This window comes from Phocoena phocoena, chromosome 20, assembly GCF_963924675.1.
Source record: "Phocoena phocoena chromosome 20, mPhoPho1.1, whole genome shotgun sequence".
Classification (NCBI taxonomy): Eukaryota; Metazoa; Chordata; class Mammalia; order Artiodactyla; family Phocoenidae; genus Phocoena; species Phocoena phocoena.
The window spans coordinates 9,464,520-9,474,014 of NC_089238.1; the positions used below are offsets into that span (position 1 = coordinate 9,464,520).

The following is a 9,495-nucleotide window of genomic DNA, read 5'->3' on the forward strand; positions in this document are numbered from 1 at the left end:
TCTCCTAGTTCCCAGGAGCCACCAAGAAGGGTATGCATGTGTGTCCACACTCTCCAGCTAGCAGTGGTCTTGGCCTCCCTGGATGTAGGTTTCAGCTCTGACACCTGCCCTGAATTGCCCATGTTGATATCTACGCACAGAATCCTCCTCTCTGGACCCCAGTGCCACTCACATTTCTGTCTCTCACTCTGACCTCTCCTGTGAGCTCCAGACCCTTATTCCCAGCTTAACATGTCCAAAGAGCACTATTGGTTCTCCCCACCCTGAACCCCATCTCCCTCTTTCCTCTCTCCAGCCCCAAACGAGAAGTCTTCCCTGGCTTCTCTCCTTCCTTGGCAAATCCTCTCAGTTCTACCTTTAAAACAGCTCTAGAATCTAACTGTTTCACACCCTATGTGGCCACCACCCTGGTCCAGCCAACATCACCTCCCACCTGCATTAGCCTCCTCCTTGGGCTCCCAGCTGCCACCCTTGCCCCTAATAATCTGTTGCCCCAGAGGGCAGACAGAGAGATCTGTTTAAAAAACTTAGCCCACTCCATTAGGAGCCGCTCCAAAGAACCTTCAGTGCACCTGAAATAAAATTCCCACTCTTCTGCCCCCTCCCACTTCTCTCTCCGTTGGCTCTGACTCACCCCACTCCAGACACACAGGCCTCCTTTCTGTTCCTCAGACACCGCCAAGCTCCTTCCCGCCCCAGGGCCTTCGCAGATGTGCTTCCTTCTGCCTAGAATCTCACCGCGAATTCTTTCCAAAGGTGTCTCCCTCACCTCTTTCAGGCATGGCTTAAATGTCACTTCCTCAGAGATGCCCCAGACCACACTAGGTCCCCTTCTAACTTTTCTTTATAAGCCGTTCCGCAGCGTATATGTAACTTGGTTTATCCTCACGGTCTGTTTCCCCACTCAGTTGTGATTTCTAGGAGAATAGGGACCTTGTCTTCTGTTCCTTCCCCTCCGCCCCCGCCCCCGCGCCGCCCCATTTCCCCAGCGCTCTCCACACCAGGCCTGGTACACAGCAAGCGCTCAATAAATACGTGCTAAGTGAATGGACCCAAGAATCCCGCAGCCTAGCAGTAACTTTCTAAGACATGGCTGGCCTCACCCGCAGGACCTGGGAGTGTCCTCGAGCACAGAGCGCGGCCGGCGGCGACCTGGCCAGGGCCGGAACCCGAGGGCAGGGTCCGGAAGGCGCGCTCGGGGGGTTGGCACGGCTCTTCGCCGAGTCTGTGGCGCAGGCGGCAGCGGTGCCAGCCCCGCCGGATCTCCGACTGCACCTGCAACGGGACAGCGCTCAGAGGCGGCGCGGGGCGCGCCATTCCCTGCGCGGCCAGCAGAGGGCGTGGGCGGCGGGCCGGGGCTCTCCCTACCTCCTTGTTGATGAAGCAGTAGAGGACGCTGACCAGAAAACCCTGCCAGAGGAGGTGCGGTGTTAAATTGGGGGCAGGGGCAGGGTTATAAACACCCCTTAATGAGCTCTGACCCCTTCCAGGCCCCAAACCACCTCGCCTGCCGCCACCTTGGTCCTACACTATTGCAGTCACCTTCTCCCTGGCTCCCGAATCCCCCCTTGCCCTCGCCAGTTTGCTGAGCAGTCAGGGCTGGAGGTTAAGAACAAGTGACCCCGGAGGTAGCCTGCTTGGATGTGATCACCGCTTCCCCACTTTCTTCCCCACTTGGGTAAGCTGCCTAACCCCTCTGTGACTCAGTTTCTTTATCTGGAAAATGGAGTAATAATACAGTGGTGGTCGTGAGAATTGAGGTATTATTAATATGCAAGAAGCCGTAGTGCGTGGCACATAGTTAAACCTTTTTCTGAATTTTATCATAACTTACTACATGATTTTATTTATTTAGCCACACTGTGCGGCTTGTGGGATCTTAGTTCCCCAACCAGGGATCGAACCCAGGCCCTCATCAGTGAAGGCACGGAGTCCTAACTACTGGACCGCCATGGAATTCCCTATTTATAAACTTTAATAAAGAATTAGTTTTATATTTATATAAATTTATACATATTTTAAATATAAATTTAAATAAATATAAAGTATATTTATAATTAAGAAAGTAATTGATATATTAATGCAAGACAATTATTTTATGTGTAATTATTAAGATATTTCTTATCACTTTCCATGATCCTTTTAATATCTAACTCTGATCACGTCCCTCTGCTCTCTTGGCTCCCACCTCACTCAGAGGAAAAGCCAAAGTCCTCGTTTGGCTCAAGGATCTGCCCAGGTATCTCACCTCTGTCCTCCTTCCCTACCCCCCACCCCCCCCACCCCCCCCCACCCCCCCCCCCACCCCCCCCCCCACCCCCCGCTTGCTCTCACTGGCTCCCCCTGCTGAGGCATGCTGACCTTCTTCCATCATGACAGGTACTCTCTCCCACCTCAGGGATCTTGCACTTCGCATTTCTCTTTCTGGAACATTTTTCCCAAATATCTTCCTGGCTTGTTCCCTCATCTTTGGGTCTCTGCTCCAGTGTCTTTTCAGCGAGGCCTTCCCTGACCCCCTATAACCCCATCCTTCTTTGTTGGCTCCTCATCTCTGTTTTCTTGCTTTCTTCCCCCCTCCTTTAGGCATGTCTCACCATCTGACATTCTGTATATTTTACTTATATAGTATCTTTAGCATCTGTCTCTCTCACTAGAGGGCAGGCACCATTTGGTTCTTGGCTGTATCCCCAAAGTAAGCCTGGAAGGGTGCTTGGTACATAGTAAGTGTTCAATAAAGTTTTGCTGAATGTAATGAATGAACAGCCTTATGAAATGAGACAAGTATTGTCCCCACTTTAGAGATGAGAAAACTGAGGCCCAACAAAGTAAAAAGCAGGGTGGAGGCTAGGGTAGGGCAAGCACGGGCAGGGTGGGCCTTCAACTTCAGGAAGCACTTCCTTAAAATTTGCGCTTTAGGTACTTCAGATGCCTCATCCTTGCCCTGGCCCTGAGGTGAAGGCCACAGAGCTGGGAGTGACAACCCAAATTTGGCCCCAGCCCTGGCTGGCCTCAAAGCCCTCTATCTTAACCGGGAGGCAGTACTGCTGGGGCTGCCTGGTCTCCTGTCTCCTCTCTGCTGCTTCCCCGGCCTGGGGACGGCGCTAGCTCAGTATTTTGTGTAGAATGAATGAACAAAATCCCATCTTCACACCCCATTCTGTGGCTGCGCCAGAGGATTATTGTAACCCTCGTGCCCCTCTGAGTAGGAGGGCCCCAAGTCAAAGGGTGTAGCTCCTGCACCCTGCTTAAGCACCTGGAAAGAACTGAGGAAGATCTCAAAGCTGAGCTTGGCCAAGCGCAGGGCACCCCGGGCCTGTTCCTCAGTCACGGGAGCAAACACCACCTCGTGGACGCCCAGCAGGGGCACCAGCGTCAGCGTGGAGCGAGCCAGCCTGGGGGTAGAGGGTGGCAGTGGTCCCACGGCCCCGGGTCCCCCATCTTGCACCCAGCCACCTTCCCCTCCGTCCCCACCGCCCTCCTTCACCTCAGTCGGTAGTCTGGGCAGCGCATCTGTTGCGTCCTCAGCTTTGACGCGAGGATGCCAAGGATGCGGATAAAGATGAGAAAATTAATCTGCGGGGGGAGAGAGAGAGAGACTGAGCCAGTTCCCACCTCTCAGGCCTACCCCCCACCGCCCCGGCTTCCCAGGACAGGAAATCCCTGAGACCAGCCTGAAAGAGGTGGGGCCGGCCGTACCAAGATGGTTAGCAGGATAGGGGTCCTTATAATCCACCAAATGCCCTTGATATCGTTCCGCTCCCAGCACCTGGAGGAGGGGGAGTAGAGCTAAGGGACAGAAAACCTTAGGCTCTCCGAATTAAGCGCTTTAACTCCCCAGGCCCCGCCCACCTTCCTTAACGCCACACCCACATTTCCTTAAAGCCCCGCCCGCTACTATTTAGGCCCAGCCCTCATCCCTCCCCTTCCCGTAGTCCTGGAACCCAACTTTCTAAGCAATCTGTTCCTTCAGAACCCACCCAGGTCCCTAGGTGCAACTAGAACCTCCCCACGTTTCCATCGTACCCCTCCCGCGTCCCTCAAAGCTCCGCCCACCTCCCAAGCCCCGCCCCAGACCCACGACTTACTGCGTGTTCTCGTACAGGTACCTGACGATCACCCAAGGAATGACGAAAAGTGCGGGGGCCCCTGTGCAGACCCAACCCCCGCCCCCCACCCCGCCGCAGCTGTCAGAGCGCGCACGGGCCCCGCCAGGCCCAAGACCCGAGGAATTCCCCCGCCGGGAAGGGGAGGCAGAAGCCTAGAGAGGAGAGGAGACCCCCTGAGGTAGACCAGCAGGGTAGCTGGGGAGAGGGGAGGCGCACTGGGCTGGGCAGGGGACAGGGTCGGGGCTCACCCCAGCCGAGGAGCATGTAGCAGCGGAAGTGGCCCTCCTCGGAGCCTCCCACAAGCACCAGGAGGCTGTGCAGGTAGATGCCCTCCACCAGCAGCCACGTGTAGTTGGCACCCACGCAGTACTGGGTCAAGATCTGGGCCGTGCGACAGGCAGCTAGGGCCTAGGGGGTGGCCAGACAAGAGAAGGGGGCAGTCAGGGCCCTCTCCACCCCCATCTCTTGTCGTCTCTTGACATCAAATATTCTCCTCTCATTCTATATCACCAAAGGATGATGTCGTTTTGGTTTCTTTCGCCCTATTCTCTTTCCCTATATGAACTCTCCCACTCTAACCTCTTTAACAATTGGTATCTTACATCTTGCTATCAGAGTTCCCCCCAGATCCCCCCAAATATGGCCTCTCCCACCCCATCTCCTTCTAAGAATTCCACTCAACTACTCCACCTCTCAAAAGTTTTCTCTCATGTCCCGCCAGCATATGGACTCTCCCACCCCTTGGCTTTTTAACAATTGGTATGGCCCAACTTAATAGGTTTCCTCCCCCCTGTCCCTAGACTTTAGTCTCTCCCACCTTGTCTCTCAGGAACAAATTGGTATCTACCAAATCCCCCCACTAGTTAGTTTCTCCCATCCTGCCACCGTCTCACCTCTAGCAGGGGATTCTCTCATTGGTGCGAAAGTCCAGCGATGGGTGAGATACTGAGAGAACGGGAATGGAAAATTCCAATAGAGGAGGTGATGGGGTGGGAGAGTTCAATGATGGGGGAGGCCGAGTTGGGAGGGTCCCTCTCCAATTGTTTTGGAAGGGTCAAGAGAGATTAACTGTCGATAGGGTAGGAGGTAGTAAATGGAATGGGAACCCTCTGGCCTCACCAGAGGAGAGAGAATCCCAATTTGAGAAAGAGAGAGACGGTGCTCACCCGGTTCCACGGGATAGGAGCCTGACCCCCAGGGTAGGGGCCAGGTGGAGGAAGCAGACGGTCTCGGGTGAGGATGGCTGCTGCCCGCAGCATGAAAGAAATGAACAGGTTGATGTGGATGTAGTTGCGAGTGCAGCGCAGCTGCCTGGGGGATTTGGAAGGCAGTCTGAGGACCTGGCCTTGGCCACACAGAGTCCCTTAAACTACCCCCCAGCCCTTCCCACAGAACCACCATTAAATGCTTGTTGCCGGTGGAGCCTGACTACCCCATCTTACTGGGAAAACTGAAGCCCAGTCTCTGCTTCCTCCACTCAGGGCTGGGGGTCCCACCTGAAGAAACTCAAGATGAGCAAGGCGAGCAGCAGTGTGGCAAGGGATAGGGAGTAGCCCACGGTGTACACAACCTGCAGCCGCTCCAAGCTGAGCCTTTGGTCCTGGGGGTGGGGCAAGAAGACACAGAAATAGAGCTCAGTTCTTCCCCTAGGGCCATAAAGGTGCTGGAGAGATATCTGCTCTTTGTTCCTACCCCACACCCCAGTGTTCCTTTGGGGATCCACCTACCATTGTCTGAGTGGGGCACTCCGCCCCTCAACTCCAAGTCTGGGCATGTGACCAGCCAATCAAAGCATTCTATCTAACACTACACCACACACACACACACACACAACGATTAGTGGAGGGCAGTTATATGACCCAAATCAGGCCAGTGACAGTCAGTCCTGGGACATAAAGTTAGAGCTATTGAGAAAAAAACTCAGTCTTCCTACATTGTTGCTTGGTAGGTGGAATGTGAGCCTGGTGCCAGTGAGAGCCACCTTTTCCACTCCACAGAAAAGAGGACACCATCATACAGAAAAACAGAGGAACAATATGGTGAGATTCCCAACCACATCATTTTAGCACCCAGATCCAGCTGTGCCTGAAGCTGTAGCCTTATACTTTTCAATCACAGAAGCCAATATATTTCTTTTTCTTTCTCCTTCAAACAAGGAGCTGAATTTCTATCACTTGGAACCTAGAGTCCTGAACAGTACCAGGGGTTTGAGGCTCTGTCTGAGGCTGCTTTCTGCCTATGTCTGGACATCCTACCCTGAATCCCTCACCTCTTCTTACCTGAAAAACCCCATTCTTCTCTGGGTTCTCACACTGAGAATGGTCTCTCCAAGGTCCCCATTGGCCATCACTGCCACAATGGCGGAGGACAAAGCCTGCAGCCACTGTGGGGAAACAAGGGAGGGGATCAGAGGCACAGAGATGGAGGCAGAAAGACAAATTGTGAGACGAAGGCAGAGAGAGATCCAGTGACATGATGATGATAAACCCTTGTGTAGCATTTTACACGTATCAATTAATTTAATATTCATAACAAGGCTGTGAACTTGGTACTATCATAAGCATCATTTTACAAACGAGGAAAGTGAGACGTAAGAAATTAAATAAACTACCCTAGGTCACACAGCTAGTTAGGCAAGGAAGACCAAGATGTGCAGAAACAGACTCATGAAAAGGAGAGAAAATAAGAACCTGGTGGTCCTCAGAGAGATACAGAGACAGAGAAGGGGCATTATGCGGTGACCCAGCCAGGGGTGGACAGACAGAAGGAGACACCCAGCCGGAAAGAGGAGCAGGATTGCTGCGGGGCAGTGGTGTCTGGGGCCAGGGTTAAAAGAGAGCTGTTTGTGTCAGGGGAGGGCCCGGTGTCCACGAGGCAGCTCACCATGGCGGTTCCAGGGCAGGTACCAGGGGCAGGACGCACGGGCAGTGGCATTGGGTGCAGTGTGGTCCCAGCAGACGTACATATCAAAGGACCCGTTACAGGCGAGGCCTGGGGCGGGCGTGGGGGCCAGATGTCGGGTGGACCTTCTGTACCTCTCGCCCAATGCTTCTCCGCCTTCCACACACAAGCCCTGCCCCAGCCCCGCCCACCTGGAGTGGTCGGGTCCCTGCTCCGTCACAGCTCCTCCCACCAGACCCCAAGGCCCCGCCCACCTTCCGAACCCTGCTCTGGGCTCCTGCCACCAAGCAAGTTCCCGCCGCAGATGCTTCCCACTCTTTAAGGCCCTTCCTAGGCTCCACCCCAAACTCCCTCTTCGCGGTCCACTTTAGGTCCCACCCACCTAGTATAGGCCTCGCCCAAGACCCCTCCCTTTTCAACCTTCCTTTTCAAGATTCATCTCAGGCCACTCCCACGCCGCCCACATTTAACACAGACTTCTCTCAGGCCCCGCGGATCAGTCCTAGGCCGGCCTCAAGCCCACCCCTCTCAGCCCCAGCCCTTCTCTTGCTCCCAGATCTCCACCCCAGTAACACCTGCTGGGGGCGCCGCAGCCTCTAGTGTCGCCTGGCACTCCCTGCGGTACCGTTCCCAACGCTGGTACAGCTCTCCCGCCGTCTGCCCCTCAGAGCCTGCCTACAAAAAGAGAGAAGGGTGGACCCCCCAATTCCGCCCCGCGCTGACCCCTGCTCCCAGGCAGCGTGGTTCCTGAGGGCCAGAAACACCCTAGAGGGACTTGGAGGGGCTGTCCTGTTTTGCTCAGGAGTCTTGGGTGGTTTAGAAACCTCTTCTAAGTCTTGAGGGCTGCCTAGAAACCACCAGGGGAGTTGCTGTGGGGAACTGAAAACCTTCAGGAAATTTACAGGAAGGAGGCGGCGAGGTCTTAAAACAATCTTCCCAGTGGGATAAGCCTTAAAAGCCGGCCCCAGACATCCCTCCAAGCCTTGAGCTCCTTGGCTCCTGGGGTTCTCACCTCCGCCCTCCGGAGCAGCGGCTCCCACAGCGAGAGCAGCAGTAGCAGCCACCAGGGTGGACAGCTCGGCATCGTGTGAGAGGCAGGGCATGGGGGGGCGAAGGGTCCGGTCACGCAAGGGCAGCAGGCTCTGGGGGTCCGAGGGCAGAATCAGGAGCCGCCGCCCCCCTTCCCCAGCCCCAGCGCCACCACGCAGAGGGATTCAGGTACCCGGAGGCAGCGCCCCCCTCCCCCAAGAGTGGTGATTTGGGGCGGGGGGCGGGAGTGGTGAGGAGTGGGCGGAGACCGAGATCCAACACCTGACTCCCGGGCCCGCTCCCGGCTGTTTCTGGGGCAGCGGCGGTAGAAGGGGAATATTTGCTGAGAGTGCGGTTGCCTTAGAGCCCCGCTGGGCAAAAGCGCCAGTGTCACCCGGAGTATAGACCTAGAGACTCCGGGGAACCTGGGGACCACCTTGGAGAGGAGGGCACGGAGCTTGAAATGACTGTTGAAGTTCCCACTCTCCCAAAGGGTTTTCAAATCGCGGATAGGAACCCGACCGTATCAAACTTTCCCTACTGTGGATAAAACCCAGAGTCAGCGGGACAATCCTCTCCTAGGGACCAGAGAGGCATCAGACCCTCTTAGGTCTGCAGGGGTCCAGATGCCTGGAAATCGGTCTAACCCCCAACACCCCACAGCCGGCACCATGTAGGGAAAGGGGAAAGCAAGGAGGATCTCGGTTGGAGCCCCAGAAAGACACAGAGTCACAGAGACATGAGACAAATATAGAGACTGAGAGACACAGAGACAGACAGGATGAGACACACAGCAAGAGACCAGAAACCAAAAGGCAGAGGAAGACAGAGACAAAAATGTGGGCTAGGAGACAAAGAGGAGATAGAGACGTGGAGAGAGATACAGAGAATGGGAGAAAGAAGCAGAGATACAGAGCTATCTAGAGGCTGAACAGAGATTGTGAGACGTGGAGACAGAGATGCTGAGAGACAGACAGAAGGAGGATATAGACTGTGGGCACAGAGGGGCGGAGGGACAAAAGCACAGGCTAAGAAATGCAGAAAGAGGGGCCCAGAGACTTGAGGGGGACGTGTGGCAGGGGGAACGGACTGGGATGGGGGGAGTCCTCACCTGTCCCCAGCCCTCCTCTCGATCACTTGCTTCTGACGCTGCTGCCTCCACTGCCTCGCCTGGGCTCTGGAAGAGGTGACAGCCTGGGGTGGTGGGAGGGGGCGGGGCCAGGGCGGGCCAAGGAACAGGAAGGGGGAGCTTGGGGCAGAGACCCAGCACAGGGGGCCAGTTGCGTGTGAGTGTCACAGCCACTCACAGCCAAGGGTCACGTGGGAGAACAGTCACTGTCATCATCCTGAGGACCCCCCCCAGGGTGCACAGCCTCTCACATTGTCCCACCGTCCCACTCAGCCACTGCACACGGAGTCTCAGTCACACACAGTGTCACGCACAATCCCATACACCCAG

General features: G+C 55.4%; 1 protein-coding gene across 1 annotated transcript; it reads right to left on the reverse strand.

Annotated features, from left to right (window-relative positions):
• Nucleotides 1-1,068: 1,068 nt before the first annotated feature.
• GIPR (gastric inhibitory polypeptide receptor) lies at nt 1,069-8,091 on the reverse strand. The gene is made up of 13 exons (XM_065898288.1): nt 8,020-8,091; nt 7,583-7,682; nt 6,990-7,097; nt 6,386-6,489; nt 5,603-5,706; nt 5,273-5,417; nt 4,355-4,514; nt 4,086-4,146; nt 3,697-3,766; nt 3,485-3,573; nt 3,254-3,392; nt 1,369-1,410; nt 1,069-1,275 (listed from the first exon to the last, which is right to left on the reverse strand). Exons 1-13 carry the CDS (start codon nt 8,089-8,091, stop codon nt 1,069-1,071), a joined length of 1,401 nt encoding a protein of 466 aa, XP_065754360.1.
• Nucleotides 8,092-9,495: the final 1,404 nt, after the last annotated feature.

Coding starts and splice junctions, on each gene's coding strand:
- GIPR (XM_065898288.1), bottom strand. CDS start 8,091: ATGCCGAGCTGTCCACCCTGGTGGCTGCTACTGCTGCTCTCGCTGTGG. Junction 3,767..4,085: donor TACCTGTACGAGAACACGCA/GTAAGTCGTGGG, acceptor CCCCTCCTCCAG/GTGCTGGGAGCGGAACGATA. Junction 3,574..3,696: donor CTATCCTGCTAACCATCTTG/GTACGGCCGGCC, acceptor CTCCCCCCGCAG/ATTAATTTTCTCATCTTTAT.